The sequence below is a fragment of the Scylla paramamosain genome, chromosome 6, assembly GCF_035594125.1.
Source record: "Scylla paramamosain isolate STU-SP2022 chromosome 6, ASM3559412v1, whole genome shotgun sequence".
In the NCBI taxonomy this organism is placed as follows: domain Eukaryota; kingdom Metazoa; phylum Arthropoda; class Malacostraca; order Decapoda; family Portunidae; genus Scylla; species Scylla paramamosain.
The window spans coordinates 31,669,497-31,690,111 of record NC_087156.1 but is presented as its reverse complement, the minus strand read 5'-3'; the positions used below and the strand labels follow the sequence as shown (position 1 = coordinate 31,690,111).

Genomic DNA, 20,615 nt, shown 5'->3' with positions numbered 1-20,615 from the left:
AGGAATAAAAATGTTTAACTGTGCTGACTACAGGCACTGGTTCATTTACTGGTGGGAGACAGTGGTCTCACTTGAATCAAATGACTGAAATGATAATTTATCTAGACACATTACCCTCTGCAAATCTGTGGTTAAGTGAACCAGTATATGACATAATTATAAAGTGCTCATTATCAACCGGAAGAGTGCCTAAGGAATGAAAGAGAGCAGACATAGTACTAATTTATAAAAGTGGAAAGAAAGAAGAACCACTAAACTACAGACCAGTATCAATGACCAGTATTGTATATAAGATCTGTGAAAAGTGATAAAGAAGCGGTGGACAAAATTTCTAGAAAAAAACATGATATAATAACAGAAAAATAGTACGATTTTAGACAAAATTGATCATGTGTAACAAATTTGATGAGCTTCTATATGAGAGTGACTGATATAACACAGGAGAGGGATGGATGGGTAGACTGTGTGCATTTTAGATCTAAAGAAAAAAGCTTTTAACAAACTTCCCCACATGAGGCAACTATGGAAGGTAGAAAAAATAGAAGGATTAAATGGAAAAATAAAAAAAAAACTGGGTAAAAAATTACTTAAAGGAAAGAGTAGTAAATGTAAAATTGAAATGGAGAATTAGTAGATAGTAGAGTACCCCAAGAATCAGTACTGGCACCAATACTTTTCCAGATCTATAAAAATGATATGCCTGAAGGAGTAAAGAGTTACATGAGTTTGTTTGCAGATGATGCAAATTTACAAAGACATATAAGAAACAACAAAGACTGAAATTCTACAAGAGGATTTTAATAAAATCTGGGGACTGGAGTAAGAAATGGGAGATGGAATTTGATGTGAAAAAATATCATGTAATGGAAATGGGAAAAAAAGTGGAGACCAAAATGAACATATAAAATGGGAAATGGAGAAATAATAAAAGTACAAGGAGAAAGATCTGGGAGTGACAATACAGGATAGTCAACAGTCAAAGAAATGTGTTGAAAAGATATTCAGAGATACTTATAGAATGGTGAGAAATACTGAACAGCATTCCACTACATGAATAAAGATATGATGAGAAAGATAATTACCACTATGATTAGACCAAAGCTGGAATATGCTGAACCAGTGTGGTTTCCCCACAAGAATGAACATGTCAAAAAAACTAGAAAGGATACAAAGGCTGGCAATGAAGATGGTTCCAGAACTGGAAGAATTACCGTATTTGCCGGAGCACTAGATACACTTTTTTCTTGAAAGAAATGCAATCATAGTACAGACGTCTAGTCCTCTATAACTGGGCTTATAAGCTGTGGAATTGGAGCAATTGCAAACTAAGCACAAATACTGTAACTAATAATATTACTACTAATAATTTCTCTCTCTCTCCTCTCTCTCTCTCTCTCTCTGTTATTGATTGCAGGGAAGGGGAGGAAGTGAAGAAGTGAAGATGAAGGGGAGGAAATGAAGGAATGAAGATAAGAAGGTAGAGAAGGTGAGAGAGTGTGGTTGTGAGGGTGGAGATGACAAAGTTTACACTAAAAGATGCTGACCTATGGGATAGGGCCATAATGAACCCTTGTGATGGTCAGGTGTTGTGGTGCTCATGATACTCCTAACAGCAGAAGGGTGATCACCACCACCACATACAGATCTGCGTCCTACACCTGTTACCCATGCTCATTCACAAAGCCCCCAATATGTGAGTGTACAACAGATTAAGTGTGCAGTAGATGGTGCAGTAGATAGGATGTAATGACATTTGTAATGAGTAGCTGAAACTGATGAAAGAGACGTGATAGTACAACAAAAGAATACGTTTATGGTGTTAAGCATTTTATATGATTATGAATGAACCTGCCTTGCTGTCCACCAAGAGACAACACAGGTGAAGCTGCCACACTGCCCACCAAGAGACAACACAGGTGAAACTGCCACACTGCCCACCAAACAGACAATATGGGTAAAGCTGCCACGTTCCCCATCAAACAAGACAATAAGGGTGAAGCTGTTGTGCTGCCCACCAAACAGACAACACAGGTGAAGCTGCCACACTGCCCACCAAATAGACAATACAGGTGAAGCCGCTGCACTGCCCACCAAGAGACAACATGGGTGAAGCTGCCATGCTGTCCACCAAACAGACAACTTGGGGTGAAGCTGATGTGCTGTCCCACCAAGAGACAACAACGGTGAAGCTGCCATGCTGCTCACCAAACAGATAACACGGGTGAAGCTGCTGCGCTGCCCACCAAGAGATGACACAGGTGAAGCTGCTGCGCTGCCCACCAAGAGACAACACAGGTGAAGCTGCTGCACTGCCCACTAAACAGACAACACGGGTGAAGCTGCCATGCTGCCCACTTGGAAGAATCAAACTGACCACACAGGTGAAGCTACCATGCTGCCCGCCAAGAGACAACATGGGTGAAGCTACCGTGCTGTCCACCAAACAGACAATACGGGCTGCCTGGAGCACCAAATTGGGGAACAGAAGCACATCAAGCTTGACGCGAGAGGATAAAGATGCCCCTTGACGCATACGCAGTCGGACTGACAACAACAACAACATACAGAAAGCAAGTACAGGCCTAAGCCCTGGGACAGCAGAGTAACACATCCAGGTCTAAGTGTTCCCTTTGCTTGAACAAGGGATCAAGTGACACCACATATCCTACATGCATGTGAAACATCTAAAGGAATGTCAGTGAAGATGCAAAGACATTGGGCACTAATATTATGCCTGTTTTAACTGTCTGAAGACTAACCACAGAGCCACAGAATGTAGAATACATAAACCTGTGTAATATTCCAGGATGGAGTGAGAACCACTCATGGTGGCTGCACCTTGGTCACATGAAGGTGTCTGACCGTGCATGGATAAAAGGGGAGGCAGATCAGTAGGCAGATGACCTTTGCAATGAGATAAATGTATTACAAGAGAGATGAGGGATCACTGATGCCTCAAGGAACTGCAGCCCACAACAAACCATAAGAGGGTGGAGGGTAAATATGACTGACTATTGCAATCAAGACAATAAAAAAGGTAGCCCTCCCAGCAATTGCAGCTGCAGTTAGAAGACAGGAGCCTGGAGCAGCCTTGGTATGCATGAAGTCACTTCTGGATCCAGGCAGTACCAGGATCCTTTACTCCGAATACTTGCACAGTTTGTGGAGGCAGATGAGCCAACTGTACTGCTTACAATGAACACTATGAACTGCAGAGATGATGATCATGCCAAAGAGGTGACATTAGTTTTTATGAGCCCCAGACGACGGCAAAACGCCGCGAGATGACATTACCAGTCACAGTGATCAAAGCTCTACCCATCAGCCCTTTAGTGGAACAGTGGCAATGAAACATGAAATTGGAATATGGAACTACCTTAGGGGATTGGAGATACCTGAAAGTGATATTATTAAGTAGAACTTCTTATAGGATTGGACGCACTTGCAAGCATTGATACCACTGGAGGTTCAAACAGGAGCAGAGGGTGTGCCATTTGCTGTTCAGTACCACTTTGGATGAACCGTCAATGGACTCATAGGCTACAATTGCCTAGAAGCTGTCGCTACCTATACTGATACAAAATTGGAGACAGCCCACGAATGCCTGGTGATGTCCCTAGTATGAAAACTCTGGGAGGGCAAAGAAACATGGCATTCAGAGGGCAACGACTCAGCGACACCACTGGAGGACAGAAGTGCTGCAAATGTGGACATCCACCATCAGAATGGTAGCAGGTCATTACAAGTTACCCATACCATTTTGGGATGAAGAACCAGGTATGCCATACACTGAGATGGCGCAGAAATGTTTGAAGGGACTGAAATGATGCCTCGCCAGGGATCCGGACCTCAGACAACAATATGCAGGAAAGATAGAACAACTGCAGTTAAAAGGTTAAGCTGAGCTGGTGCAAGTGGACTGAACATGAAGGACCACAAGGAGTAACCTAGTACCTGACTCACCACCCAGTGCAGAACCCAGACAAATCCAATAAAATGAGGGTTGTATTTGATTGTGCTGCAAAGTATAATGGCACTTCCCCTCAATGACAGGGTGAAACAGGGACCCAACCTGAACAACAAAACTGGTGGATGTCCTTCTGTGCTTCTGAAGCGAATGAATTGCTGTGATGGCTGATGTGGAGGCAACGTTTCATCAAGTTGGCTTGCCCCCTCTACACCAAGGTGCCTTAAGATTTCTTTGGTGGAAAGATGGGGACTTAAGGAAGGTACAACGCACCTCCTGAATGACAGTACATCTCTTTGGAGGTGTATGGAGTACCTACTGTGCTGCTTACTCACTATAAAGAACTTTGACTGATTGTGAGGATGAATATCACATGGCCATTATAAGGGTGAAGAGGAATGTGGACAACTTACTACTTTTGGTACCCTCCACTGAAGAGGCATCCAGGATTACTCAATCTTTAACAAGTGCTCACAAGAAGAGGACTTTGTCTAACAAAGTGGGTTAGTAACCATAAGGACACAGTACAATCAGTCCTGGTAGAAGAGGGACACACAGGAGTAAAGAAGGTGGATCTAAGTAAGGATGCACTTCCTACAGAATGGGCTCTGGGAATGTTGTGGGATCTAGAAAAGGATCAATTAGTTGTGAGAGTTCAAGTGCAGCAAAATCCAATGACAAAGAGGGGAACACTTGGGGTGGTCAGTTCAATGTAAGACCCTCTTGAACTAGTCAGTCCTGTAACGATCAAGGCAAAGATGATCTCTCTTCTCTTCTCTCTCTTTCTCTTTCCTTCCCTGTCCTCCCCCCTTCCCTGCCCTCCTCTCCCTTCCCTCTCTCCTTCCATCCCCTACCCTCTCTCTCTCTCTCTCTCTCTCTCTCTCTCTCTCTCTCTCTCTCTCTCTCTCTCTCTCTCTCTCTCTCTCTCTCTCCCTTGTCACTTATATCTGACAGATAAGGGGAGGGGAGGTGACAGGGTAGGAGGTTTGAGACAAGACAAAAGAGGAAGGATATCAAAAGAGGAAGGACATACCCAGGGAAGGAAAGAGAGTACATGGGCAAGGAAGTGGAGGAATGGTGGAGGATGATGGGAGGATGGGGAGAAAGTAGAAAGAATAAATATAAGCAACAAGGGTGAGGAGTGAGTGAAGAATTAAAGGGAGAGAGGAAGTACTGAGAAATTTTCTCTCTCTCTCTCTCTCTCTCTCTCTCTCCCTTATCTCTGACAGATGAGAGGGAGGAGAGGTGACAGGGAGGGAGCTTTGAAACAAGACTAAAAAGGAAGGGAAAGGGAAGGAAAAAAGGGGAAGGAATGGATATAACTGGGGAAGGAGAGTACATGGGGCAAAGAAGTGGAGGAATGGTGGAGCAGGATGGTGGAGCAGGTTGGTGGGAGGATGGGAAGAAAGTAGAAAGAATAAATATAAGCAGCAAGGATGAGGAGTGAGTGAAGAATTGGAGGGAGAGAGGAAGTATCCAGAAATCTCTCTCTCTCTCTCTCTCTCTCTCTCTCTCTCTCTCTCTCTCTGTGTGTGTGTGTGTGTGTGTGTGTGTGTGTGTGTGTGTGTGTGTGTGTGTGTGTGTGTGTGTGTGTGTGTGTGTGTGTGAGAGAGAGAGAGAGAGAGAGAGAGAGAGAGAGAGAGAGAGAGAGAGAGAGAGAGAGAGAGAGAGAGAGAGAGAGAGAGAGAGAGAGAGAGAGAGAGAGAGAGAGAGAGAGAGAGAGAGAGAAACAAACACACACACACACACACACACACACACACACACACACACACACACACACACACACACACACACACACACACACGGTACAGCACAGTCACAGCATACTGCATCATGTGAGGACAAAACACACACTCTTTTAGGGATTTTGGCAAAAGTTTTGCTGCTGCTGCCTTAGACATATCAAAAGCTTTAGATAGAGTTTGGCACAGAGCTTTGATTTTCAAACTACCCTCCTATGGCTTCTGTCCTCTCTGTAACTTCATCTTAAGTTTCCTTTTAGATAGTTCTATTGCTGCTGTGGTAGGTGGTTACATTTCTTCTCCTAAATCTATTAACAGTGGTGTTCTTCAATGATCTAAATCAAACTTCTTGTCCTATCCACTCCTATGCTAATGATTACTATGCTGTACTTTTCCATGTCTTTTTGTAGATGTTCAACCCTTCAGGAAGTAATCAGTTCATGCAGGGAAGCCACATAATGCCTGACTTCTGATCTCTTTAAAGTTTCTGATTGAGGCAGAGAAAACTTTGTATTGTTCTATGCCTCAAAAACTCAATTCCTCCATCTATCAACTAAACACAACCTTCCAGACAACAATCCCCTCTTCTTCAGTGACACTCAGCTGTCTCCTTCTACTACAGGGAACATCCTATGTCTGTCTTTTACTTGTGATCTAAACCGGAAACTTCATATCATATCTCTAGCTAAACCACCTTCTAGTAAGTTAGGTGTTGTGTTATCTCTGCCAGTTTTCCTCCTCCCCCACCTCAGATGCTAACTCTGTGCAGGGGGGCCTTATATATCCATTTATGGGGGGAGGGGGTTGTTTCCACTCATACTGCTCTTTTTAGACAGGGTGGAATCAAAAGCTTTTTTGTCTTATCAACTCCTCTCCTCTGACTGACTGTCTTCAGCCTCTTTCTCATCACCACAATATTGCATCTCTTGCTATCTTCTACCACTTTTTTCATGCTAACTGCTCTTCTGATCTTGCTAACTGCATGCCTCCCCTCCTTCTACAGTCTTGCTGCACAAGACATTCTTCTTTCTCTTACCCCTATTCTGTCCACCTTTCTAATGTAAGAGTTAACCAGTATTCTTAGTCATTCATCCCTTTGTCTGATAAACTCTGGAACTTCCTGCTTCTGTATTTTGTTGTTCCTATGACTTGAACTCTTTCAAGAGGGAGGTTTCAAGTTGCTTATCCTCTGTTTTTTCTTTTTTTTTTCATTATTCTATCTGACATCTCTATGGGAACTGGCATTAAGTGGGCCTTTCTTTTGTATTCAAATTTTTTGTTGCCCTTGGCCAGTGGCCCTCTTACATGAAACACACACACACACACACACACACACACACACACACACACACACAATTTTTTTCTCAGTAAATTTAAGATTATTATTTTTTTCCACAAAACATCCTTGTAAAATAGGAATGTCTTATGCAGAGGTGTATCTAATACACTGGCAAATATGGTAATATATGAAGACAGGTTAAAGGAAATTAACTTGCCAACATTGGAACAAAGAAGAAAAAGGGGTGACTTGATACTGATTTATAAATTGTAGAACAGAGTGGAAGAAATTGATAATGAGAAAATACTAAAAGAAGAAAATACCAGATACACACAAGGCCAAAGCAAAAAACTAAGAAAAGGAAGATTCTTGAATAACATAAAGAAACAGTTTCCCATGGAGAAATATATAAGTTTGGAATGAGTTAAGTGAGGATGTAGTATAGGCAATGAATGTGCACAACTTTAATAAAATACTGGACAAGTGTAGATATGGTGACAGGACCACCCACATGAGCATAGCTGAAGCCCTGTAAATTACATACATATTTTTTTGGCAATTGTAAGTCTTAATTTCTTCATAGAGTCAGTAAAAAGTGATTTCTTGGCATGGCGATAAAGCAGCATTCTGTAGCTACAGCATTCTGTAGCTAATACTGGATCAATTTTTGGTGGTGAAGGACAGCTTACTTCATATGCAGTCCAACAGTCCATCAGAGGTTCTACATTATTTCTCAAAACTGAGAGCTATCTGAAGACTTGGTTATCTTTATCAAGCAACCAAAATGAGACTTAGGAGAAAGAGCAACATCAGCACAGAAATGAAGGAGATAGTTAACAGCACTAAAATGGTACACTTGGCTCATCCACTCCCTCAATAAATTTCTTTATTAAGCATCTTTTCCTCCTTCTGTGCTAAAAAAACAGACTTTCTCTTTCTTATCTATATGTGTTTAACTTTTCTTGAAAATTGTAGAAACCAATGGGTTGGCAAAAAAAAAAAAAAAAAAAAAAAAAAAAAAAAAAAAAAAAAATTCTAGTCACTTTTTGAAGAACAGCCTCCCAAAATCTCTCCTATCTTTCTCACAGTACAAACTAAGACCAAGTTACAAGGCTGACTGGCACGAACCACTGACAAGACACCTGATACTGTCAAATATTTCTTGTTATGTACAGTACAGCACCAGAAATGCAAATAAACTCTGAGGAGGCCAAGCATGCTTTTTCAATAGGGAGGCCAGGAAATCTCTTGAGAGAACTATAAGTAAGAATTTGGAAATGTGGACTCTACATTCATAAATCAGAGAGAGAGAGAGAGAGAGAGAGAGAGAGAGAGAGAGAGAGAGAGAGAGAGAGAGAGAGAGAGAGAGAGAGAGAGAGAGAGAGAGAGAGAGAGAGAGAGAGAGAGAGAGAGAGAGAGAGAGAGAGAAACCTGAACTTATTCTCAAAATGTTTATAAATCAAGGTTTGCTCTATTCTTAAAATTTTAAACCTGAGCTCTTTTTCAACCTGCATTAAAAAAGAAGAAAACCCATAATATTTACCTTGTACGTAAGTTTGAGCTGGTGGGATGAGAAATACCGAGGAGGGTCAAAAATGATATATTCAGCATCTTCTGCCATGAGGCCATGATAATTATTTTCACGGCAGAATGCTATGACTTCTTGATGGTGATCATCCATTGTGCATAACTGGAAAGATTATAAAAGTAAAATGACTAATATTTCAAAAATGTGAAAATGATATATGTAATGTTTTGAGTATGGTTATGGAGAGAAAATGTAGAAACAAGAATATGTTATGATATGGCAAATAACCATGAACGAAAAATTGCAAAAATGAATGTTTGTTGGAAAAAAAAAGTTGCACTTTATAAATTTTCACAGTTAATATAAATAATTCTTAATTGTGGTGCCTATGAATCAACCTGAAATGTTGGAGTCTGGAGTCTGAGTATACAGTAGTTTTCTACAACTTGAATGAATGGATGAAGGGTAGCTGGTCATGTACCCTATCATAAATGGTGGAATTACTCTTTGCTGATTACTGCCTTCTTTCTATAAATGTAACTATATTTTACCATCCTGGTTGTTGTGGAAAATAGGGCACAGTATGGAATCAGTTTATTAGTATCATATTTCATGATACAGTTCTTAGAGCCATTGTTCAAAAAGCAGCCAAAAGAATTCACAAGAAAGTTTGTAAGCTTCTTAGTGGGGAGTTGAAGCATTTGGGTGTAGAGAGGGCTAAGGGAGTGGAAAATTCCAACCTCCAGCACAGGTCATGTAGGAAGAGTAACCTTGTTACTGTTAGAAAAGAATGAGTGATTTTTTCTTTCAGTTTTCATTATTCAATAAACCTCCAGATACTGATCTCATGTACAGTTTGTTTTTCATGTGCACTTGCTGTGCCTTGGTAATAATTACATAGTGGAGTTGTGTTTCTAAATAGTAGTCTCGCATTCTATATATATATATATATATATATATATATATATATATATATATATATATATATATATATATATATATATATATATATATATGTTACAGTCAATACCTGAATCCAGACAATTTGTAAAGTGACTTATTTTTTCAGGCAATTTGTGAACTGCCTGGTTAGGTTAGGTTAGGTTAGGTTAGGTTAGGTTAGGTTAGGTTATAACCTAACCTAACCTAACCTAACCTAACCTAACCTAACCAGGCAGTTCACAAATTGCCTGAAAAAATAAGTCACTTTACAAATTGTCTGGATTCAGGTATTGACTGTAACATATATATATATATATATATATATATATATATATATATATATATATATATATATATATATATATATATATATATATATATATATATATATATATATATATATATATATATATATAAACTATAAAAAAAAATTTCCTTGCATTTTATTTCTCAACATTGCCAAACAAATCAAATGATTGTTTAGACTGAGACATTTCAACAGGATAGCATCTAGTGTAATACTTCAAGGAATGGAACACTATTTTATCCACTCAGTCTCTTCCCCAAACACATATAAACAAGAGAAATATCTATAAAACATAAAATGTTTTAAACAACAGTTTTTGCTTCATCTTTTACTAATTAAAAATAAGTAAGCAAGACATGATAGACTTATAATAAACAACTTTGATAGACATTCTAATTTATGATAAACATCTGTCTCAGCTATGACACATTTCATATCTTTATGAGGAATATGAACTCATAACCACACTTCCCAAAGACATGACTTAGATTGTTTGGATACTTGCGCTATGACATTAAGTTCACGAAACACCAGAAATTAACCTAGGAGGAGTAGGAGAGATGGAGGCAGCAGTTGCCTGGTGTTGTGTTCATAGCTGTTTGCTTGTACATAGCAGTCCATTCTTTGTTTTGTCTATTTCTTTCCTATATTTGGCTAATCTTTTAACCAAGTCTTCAGCCATGTTGTTGTGGACAGTAGCAGACATATGTTCATCAATACAGCTTTGTGAACATTGGGTTTTGAGAATGCAATTTGCAGGCAGACAGCCATATACAAGAGGAGAGCTAGGAACCCAACACACTATTCACAACATGGCTGAAGACCTGGTTACAACATAAGTCAAATATAGGGATAAAGTGTTCACAGCAATCAGGCTTTGGTTTGTAAACAAAGAGCAAATAGCTAAGTACAAGGGGGCAGCAATGAACACAACACTGGGAATGACTGAAACCCACATAATCCATATTGGTAGGCAGTGAGGTACAAGTGCTAGCAAAACCAGCCCACCCATGTATCTCAACTTTCAGCTCAAAGCAAGTAAAACAAAGCCAGTTTTGCTAGAGAACTAAGATATAATGAAGTAATAAACACTAAAGGCAAGCATATACATCCTTACAGTCCAGTGAACAAAATCAACTTTTTGTGTGTAACAACTTTTGCAGATTTTCTTGCTTAGCATATGAGTGTGTTGCTTTCCTGCATAACAATGCCTATTCAAGGTAGATTCCACACTGTTTTGATATGAAAATGTGATTTGTTAATGGATGAGTGTCACTCATATGGTGGTAAAAGATTTGAAAATAGTTCTATTAAAACAGGTTACCAGGACAACATGAAATTGCTTGCTTACTGTCTTGCTATGTAAGCCACAACTGCCTCCACTATGTAAGCCACAACTGTAACAAACCACTTGATAACTATCAATTATTTGTATATACAACATAAGATCACAACCTAAAACCCCTTACCATGCTAAAAAGCCTAATAATAACAGCACCTTTCAGCACAAGTCATAGTTCATTAGTAAAACAACAATAACACGGCCTGCAACACTATTCTATCACTGAACACAACACTAACGTGCCTTGCAGCCCCATTCTATCACTGAACACAACACTAACATGCCTTGCAGCCCCATTCTATCACTGAACACAACACTAACATGCCTTGCAGCCCCATTCTATCACTGAACACAACACTAACATGCCTTGCAGCCCCATTCTATCACTGAACACAACACTAACATCCCTTGCAGCCCCATTCTATCACTGAACAAAACAACAATCTAATGCATCAATGAACAAAACACTAAGGCTCCCTTCACACGATGACATTGGTGGCGGCCACTAGTTATCCCAACATGAAAGATTCGAGTAATTGCAAGGAACAAGTAACCACGTGCCACTGTCAGGGGCAGTTACCTGCCCACACCACCCTGGTGGCCTCATATGAAAGGCTCCATTGCAAACTATGGGAGGTAATTAGTGGCCATCAATGGTGGCACTGTGTGGAAGGGGCCTAACTCAGCATGTGGTCTCTTACATCACTGAACACTGCATGCAGGTCCATCACTGACACACTTATAAAACTCTTCACAACCTTCCATCACTATAAACCAAACTTTCACAGTAATTCAAATAACATTAACATGACTTATGAAAAGCATTACTTTCGTCAGATTTCTTTAGTTATCCTCCTGAAAGCATAAGAAAGCTGAGACACTGTGAGAAGGTAGTGACTCTCCATACACATCTTTCATTAAAAGTGATGGCTAGTTTTGTGTTTATAAGGGCATAAATGCTTAAGCACAGTTCATCCAAGTCATCCACTCCACTGCCTGAGGAGAGACAACACCTACTGAGGAAGGGTTAAGATTCAAGAAGATACCCCAATTCATGATTTAGCAACGATGACTTCTTATGACAAAGTTGTCCACCATCTACTCAGAGATAAACCTTTTGAGGAATAAGGAAATAAGGAGAATAACCTCAATAAGATTATAAATGCCAAACCACTTATTACTTTTAATGAAATATGCATACAGAGACACACACACACACACACACACACACACATGAGCAGTCAAGCTGGGAGGACACACAGGTAACAGCTCCATGAATATGATAAGCCAGTTGTGGTATGGAGAGATGGAGTAGTACTGTTTCCATCTCCATAATGAAATAGAAAAAAAAAAAAAAATTGAATTGATATTAAAAGTAGAGGTGGAAGAGAAAAAGAGAAAAGGAAAATGGAGCTAAGCCAAAGTTAACTGTTTATGCCGAGTGACAGGTTGGTGATGGGAGAAAATGTGAAACTTTTCAGGGTTAAGTGCAGGAGACAGAGTGGTAAACAGAAAACTGTGGCAAAGAAGGGTGTTGGCCCTAGAAAGTGATGTTGAAAGATTGATGGAAAGAATTAAAGTTATGGAGGATACTCAGGTAAGCCAGTGTAAAGAAATAAAGGGAATAAGAACCAGAAATATAGAGCTAAGAAATCAGTGCAGCACTCTGGAAATTGAAATCAAGGAATGCAGTAAGAAAGTGGAAAGAAGTGTCAAAACTAGTTCATCTAAGTGAAAGGTAAGATTCAAGGAAAAAGCTCCAAGAAGGAGAAAAGGTAAGGTTTGAGAGGAAAGTAGATAAGTTGGAAAAACAAATAGATGAGAAAGAGGCTATGTAAATTTTGAGGCCAAAATAACACAAAAGATGGTAAAAGTTATCAAGAGTAACAAATCCCTGTAAGGGAGACAGTTAATAACAAGAAATTCATTATTGTCTTTGGGATTAAGGAAAACAAGATCAACAAAGCAATGAGAGAGAAAGAGCTGTAAGAGGTAGTAAACAAAGTGGTGGGAAAGGTACAAGAGGAGGGAAGATGTCAGGTAAATGAAGTAAAAGAATATCACAGGGTAAGGAAATTCATAGGTGAAGGGCACAGACTCATAAGAATCAAATTTAAATTACAGAAAGATGCTGGGGAGGCTCTGGCAATGTGGTAACAAAAAACATTCGGCTGAGAAGACTTTAATCAAAAGGAAAGGGAAGAGCTAATTAAACTGAGGGAGGAAGTAAAGGCAAAAAAATAAGGAGAGAACAGAAGTGCAGGAGATATTCTATTGTTGAGTTTTGGACATGAAAGTGAGGAAATGGTACCTGAACAGGAGGGAGAACAGGGAAACAAGTTAAGGAGAAAAAAACAAAGACATATGGAATGTAGCATACACAAACATTAATGGATGCATCTCAGGATTAAGGAAGTTAAATGTTTACTTATATGAGAAAAGTCCTGATAAAATGGGCCTCACAGAAATCAAATTATATGATGAGTTAGAAGAAAAGAACATTGGACAAAATAGATACAACTTATGCAAAATAAGTAGAATAAATAAGAAAGGAGGAGGAGAGATAATTTTAGTTAAGAAAAGCTTATGTGGTTGAAATAGAATGTGGCAATGGACTAGCAGAGGCATTAAAAATTGCAGTGGAAAATATACAAGGCAAAAAGAGACAATTATGGGACTTGCATAACACCCAAACTGATGCCTGGTCAAACAAAGAATATGAAGAAATGATAAGAGACACAAAGAACTGGCAAGAGAAAATGCTAAGTGGTGATAAAGTGATTATGATAGGAGACTTTAACTGTAAGATGTGCTGGGAAAAGTGGTACACTGAGGGAACAGATCCATCTTGGGGAAATAAATGATTACAACTGGCAATGGATAATGTATTAACACAATGAATAAAAGATGATACAATATTTGGAAAAGATGGAGAGACATAGAGACTAGATCTATTATTTAGCAAGGAATCAAAAGGAAATGAGGATGTTCAGAGAAAGTGTCCCTTAACCAAAAGTGACCACACTACCATTGAATTCAATACAAATGAGGGAATAGAGTGTAAAAGGAATGAAGAACACCATGCTGGGAGATTAAACTATAGTAAGCCAGACTTTGAGGGAATAGAGTGTAAAAGGAATGAAGAACACCATGCTGGGAGATTAAACTATAGTAAGCCAGACTTTGACAACATGAAGTTTTTTCAAGATGAGAGATGGGATGTTTCATAAGGCTACAAGGGTCCACGAGAAGTGGGATGAGTTTCTTAAAATATACAAAGAAGGCAAAAAGAAGTTTGTGCCTAAAAGGCAGACAATAATAGTTGGTGTAAAACTGTGCTTTAGTAAAAGATGTGAAGTAGCAAGGACAAAAGAGGATTCATGGAAAAGTGGGGGAAAAGTAAAAGAATTAACCAACGGAATACAGTAAAATCCCTCTTATCCGGCATCAACGGGACTGCCGACATGCTGGATACTTGAATATTTCCGGATACTTGAATAGAAGTGAAATTACAGTAAAATCCCTCTCATCCGGCATTCGAGTATCCGGCAGCTTCAAGTATCCGGCACATTTTTCCCCGAGCCTTAAAATCAATAAAAAATGAATGTGCACTCATAAAATCGATTAAAATTCCCGCGCGAGGCATACTTTGTCCCCTCGCCAACAGAGCACATTGCTTCGCGCCACCCGCGGCCCACTGCACTGTGTTTACTCAGTGACTCAGTCCCGCGTGTGCACTGTTTATCGCCTAATGCCTTCATTATGCCTAAAGTTGTAGAAAAGAGGAAGCGTGTTGTGCTTACACTTAAGCAGCTGATCAGATCAGCTGATCTTTGTTATGGTAAGATGTGTGAGTGTAGGGTGGTAATTGTGGACATAATTTCACTTCTATTCAAGTATCCGGCAATATTCAAGTATCCAGCATGTCTGCGGTCCCGTTGATGCCGGATAAGAGGGATTTTACTATATGTCCACAGTCACCACCCTACACTCACGCATCTTACCATAACAAAGATCAGCTGATCTTAATCAGCAGCTGATCTGATCAGCTGCTTAAGTGTAAGCACAGCACGCTTCCTCTTTTCTACAACTTTAGGCATGATGAAGGCGTCAGGTGATAAACAGTGCACACGTGGGACTGAGTCACTGAGTAAACACAGTGCAGTGGGCCGCGGGTGGCGCGAAGCAGTGCGCTCTGGTGGTGAGGGGACAAAGTATGCCTCGTGCGGGAATTTTAATCGATATTATGAGTACACATTGATTTTTTATTGATTTTAATTAAGGCTTGGGGAAAAATGTGCCGGATACTTGAAGCTGCCGGATACTCGAATGCCGGATGAGAGGGATTTTACTGTAATTACTAACAAGCATGAAGTGATTACATGAAGATCCTGAGAGATAGATGATCAAAGACAGTTTGAAAAAGATATAATAAAGAGGTGTAAGCATGAACCCAAACTCTTCTATAGACATGTGAATGGTAAACTGAAAAGCAAAGTGAGCATAAAAAACTAAGGCTAGATGGAGTGGTATATGAGGACCTGAAAGAGATGGCAGAAGTGATGAAAGTTTTTACAAAGTTTTTTAGAAAGTTTTTACAAAGGAAAAGGAATTTATGAGGCCACTGGATGTACAGGAAAATAGAAAAATAGAGGAATTTCAAGTAACAATACAGGAAATTATTTACACCCAGAAAAACAACAACTGCATCATATTTCTATGACAACTGAAGGGTTGACTCAGAGAAGGAGAGAGAGAGAGAGAGAGAGAGAGAGAGAGAGAGAGAGAGAGAGAGAGAGAGAGAGAGAGAGAGAGAGAGAGAGAGAGAGAGAGAGAGAGAGAGAGAGAGAGAGAGAATTATAGTATCAAAAATTTTATAAGTTACTGCTTGAGGACTTATGCCATATATGAGCAACATGCATTTTTTAAGCATCCGGAGCGAAGTGGTTAAAGGAGGGGACACAAAACCCACTAAATTATAGACCAGCTTTGCTGATGAGTGTGTTAGCAAAAATATGTGAAAGGATAATAAAAAAATCAAATGAACCAAATTTTTGGAAGATAATGAAACACTTAAAAATTGTCAATTTGGTTTTAGAGACTGGAGATCTTGTCTCACCAATTTGTTGTTATAATTATTCAAGAATGACTGATATAATACAGGAGAGAGAGGTGGTTGGGCAGACTATATTTACTTAGGTTTAAGAAAAGATTTCAATAAGGAGCCACATAAAAACTTCTATGGAAACTGGTGTAAATGTAAAGACTGCTGGAATGGATGGAGGACTTAGAAAAAAAAAAAAAAAAAAAAAAAAAAAAAAAAAACAACATGCAAACAGTAATAAGGGACCAGACACCAGTGTGAAGCCCAGTATTATGTGGGGTTCCCCAAGGGTCAGTTTTAGCACCAGTAATGTTCACAGTGTATATAAATATGGTGGAGAATGTATACAGCTATGTGAGTCTTTTCACAGACAATGCAAAACTTATGAGAAGAGTGAAGGGAACTGAAGGTTGTGAAGAACTGCAGAGATCTAACATAAGAACATAAGAACATAAGAAATAAGGGAAGCTGCAAGAAGTGACCAGGCTTACACGTGGCAGTCCCTGTATGAAATATACCTACCTATTTCCATCTATTATCTCCATCCATAAACCTGTCTAATCTTCTCTTAAAGCTCTCTAGTGTCCTAGCACTAACAACATCTAGACAAGGCCTGGGAGTGGAGCAACAGATGACAAGTGGAATTTAACTCTGGGAAGTGTAAAAAGATGGAGTTTGGAGAAAGTAACAGAAGGTGCAGTTATAACTATAAGATAGGGAATGAAACAATAATACAACAGAAGAAAAAGATCTGGGAGTAAGATTCTCAGAGGAATTAGCATCAGAAAAAACATATTAATATGATAACAGGTGAAACTCTCAATCTACTAAGAAAAATAAGAGTTGCCTGTGCTTATCTAAATGAAGAAATTATGAGGAAAATGATCACTACAATGATGTCCATGATCAGAATATGCAACAGTAATTTGGTCATCACATGGAAAACAGCACATAAGAAAGATGGAAGGCATACAAAAAGCAGCAACCAAGATGATATCAGAACTGCAAGATCTGCCATGTGAGGAGAGACTAATTAGGATGCAACTCCCAACCTTGGAAAATAGATGAGAGAGGTGACATTACACTTTACAGATTACTGAGTGGGATGGAATAACTGGATACGGAAGATTTATTTGTAATAAACGAAAAAGTAACAAGGGTACATGGAAGAAAACTAAAAGCAACCACCTGCAGAAGGGACATAAAGAAGTTTACTTTCCCTCATAGAAGTATTGAGGCATGGAATGGACTGGACAGGGGAATTGGTGTGTGCTAGGAATATTCATGACTTAAGGAAAAGTTGGATAAAAAGTTATGGAGACACGGCAGCATGAACTTAGCTCCTCTCCTGTATGTCACAACTAGGTAAATACACAAAGAACATATGCTGTTGATAACCTGGTCAATGCTTCACTGAATGTCACCCCAGCACAGATGTTCCCAATATGAGGTCAACTGACACCTTTATGATACTACCAATTCCTCTTGGATCATCACACTCAGCTAATAGGACCAACTCTATATCAATATGGCAGCCACTCATTAGCATGGGCTTTACTCAGAATGAGTCACTGGTGTCTCTTCCTTGATTTGAATTCAGGTCAAATGGATCTCCCCTTTTTTATAATAGATAAATTTCTCAGTATTCTGTAATGAACATTCAGTCATTATGTACGAATAAATAGTTAACTATACTGATCTTTTTTGCCTCCTCACTCAATGTAGTAAATTACTGTCCATTATAGTTAAAAACTGCTGTAACCTCTTTTATGTTAACTCATACTTTCTCTATCCTCATTTTCAATCCAAAGCTGGATGTTGCATCTATGTGCACACTGACTTAACCTGCTCTCATTCCCATGGTATTGAATCTTGCGAATTTTCCACCATTTGGTTACGTCTACAGAGTCACAATCAAACTAAATTTATCTGTGCTGTATACCTCTCACCTAATTCCTCTAACTATAAAAAATTCTTTAACTACTTAACTTCCAAATTGGAAAACACTGACTCTCTTCCCTTTCATGGAGATCTTCATTCTTGGAGACTTTAATGTTCACCACTAGGTTTGGCTTTCCTCTCCCTTCACTGACCATCCTGGTGAACTAGCCTTTAAATTTGCTATCCTCCACGACCTAAAGCATCTGGTGCAACACCCTACTCATATTCCTGACTGCCTAGGAGATACACCCAATACTTTTGACCTTTTCCTAACCTCTAATCCTCCTTATGCTGTCACCCTATCTCTGTTGTGCTTCTCCAATCACAACCTCATATCTGTATCTTGTCCTATTGCTCCAATCCCACCTCAAGATCCACCAAAGCAGAGATAACTCTTTGTCATTTTGCCTCTGCTAATTGGAGGGACCTAAGGAGGTATTATTCTGATTTTCCTTGGAATGACTACAGGGTGCGTACGGTAATTGTTTCGTTGTTTCAGAGACACAGTGTCTAAACACGCAGGTAACCACACCACTCAAAACAAAAACAACCAATCAGTATATGTCGAGACTTTGTCCCAGCAACACCTTGCGTCCATGGAGAGCTTTACATTTCCTCGTCTATGGAAAAGGCATGCGGTACTTGTGTTAATCTCTACTGGACACAGCAGCAGCAAGATTTCAGAACTGCTAAAAGTGACTGAACAATTCGTCAGAACTGTCAGGAGGGAGTTGATTTCTTCTGACTACGATTACAAAGGCGTTGCTGAGAGGAAACATCATTCTCAATGATCAGACACCATCAGGGATGCCGAATTTGTCACTCAATTGCAAGCCATGGCTGATGAAGACCTCAGCTGGTCCATGAGGTCCACTGCCAGAGAACTGCAAGTGTCTGAGGGCACCATAAGGAAGTGTTTGCATGAAGATATCAGATACAAGTCATACAAGATGAGTAAGGGTAACTCCTCTCCGCAAAGATGCAGGAGAACTGCTTCAAGAAGAGCAAGATGCTCAACAAACTGAAGCACTCTCTGGAGAATGACATGCTCTGGTTCTTTTCAGACGAAAAGAACTTCTGCCAGAACCAGACCCACAACTCTCAGGACAACAGGTGGTTGGCTGTCTATCCCAAGGATGTGCCAAGAGTTATGAAAATCAACTTTCATAATATCTTAATATCATTTCACTTAGAAATTTTCCTTGATAAAATCATCTAGTTTTATTTTCCAATCCATTTTCCACACCCAGCAAACAGGTCATACTCTTCTAACAAGATAAAACATGATATTTTCAACAATATCTACTATTATCATTCTTTTTGTGAAAAAGCAAACTTACAACTTGTATGTTGAGATGGCGCAAAGCCATACGTAGACAGGTGCGCAGTCCAACAGGTGCAACCCACCACACTTTTGGTGGAGGTGTGCCTTTCACTGTCACATGCTTTAGTACCTGAAAAAAAATTAAGTGAAATGATTACAACTTCAGTTTTGTATATCATTAGACTCATGTGCACACATCCACACACTTAAGACAATACTTACAGAATTTACGTTTTTCCTAAGAGAACATTCATGCCTGGCCCATTCACTGAGCCGTTGTTGTTCAAGAGCACCATTGAAGAACACAGCTAGTTCTATATTGTTGTTCTGGACTGTTTGCATAAGCACTGCCAAAAACTGCACCATACGATTCCACTGTCCACCACACACCCAGTCTGAATAATAAATAACATTTATCAGTAGACAAGTTTCTCAGTAACTTTTATTTATGATGCTGAATAAATAAAAAGAGATTATTATAACAGCACATGATATATTGAAGTGAAAAAAAATAAGACAGAATGCAGATCAAATACGTATACGTATACGAGTTTTGCCACATGCCTACCAATACCAATCAGCTGCATTAGAAATTACATGAGTGCATACACAAATTTTTTCCACTACAGACAAGATCTACAAGATCTAACTCTTCCTATGTCCCATCACTAATAGAAGGCTGGTTCCAAATGTGGTCAAAGCACCCCAACTGTTGGTATGTCTTTTAGGGTTGAATGAGACCTTTAACAATGTCAAAACATTTCACAAAGCACAATTAAATGATCCTTGAAAATTCAGCTCTTTAGCAGTAACCACCCTTAAATTTATGGATGGTCTCCTAGACTAGTTGCTATCCTCTATTCAACAGATTAATATATTTAAAGTTCACAATAATTTGAATTATCTTCACATCTCTCAGCTGAGTGAACTGACATGTCACCAAAAATTACTCTATAAGACAATAATGCACACCAATCCTATACAATGACCTCTAAGATAATATTACAAACAGAATTTTTACATGGAACTTATACTAAATTAGGACCACTTGTTAATCAATGACAGATGAGGTAAAGATAGAGAATATGAGTTGGCAGAGGGATAAAAACTCAATTCACAGATGGTGTGTGAAATAA

The 20,615-nt window shown here is 39.2% G+C and overlaps 1 protein-coding gene across 1 annotated transcript in view; it reads right to left on the bottom strand.

The window, feature by feature from the left end:
* Window positions 1–20,615, bottom strand: part of LOC135101071 (constitutive coactivator of PPAR-gamma-like protein 1) — an 82,031-nt gene that overhangs the window by 56,668 nt on the left and 4,748 nt on the right. The window contains 3 exon segments of the mRNA XM_064004644.1: window positions 8,535–8,681; window positions 19,496–19,609; window positions 19,702–19,874. Coding sequence (XP_063860714.1) covers window positions 8,535–8,681; window positions 19,496–19,609; window positions 19,702–19,874 — 434 coding nt within the window.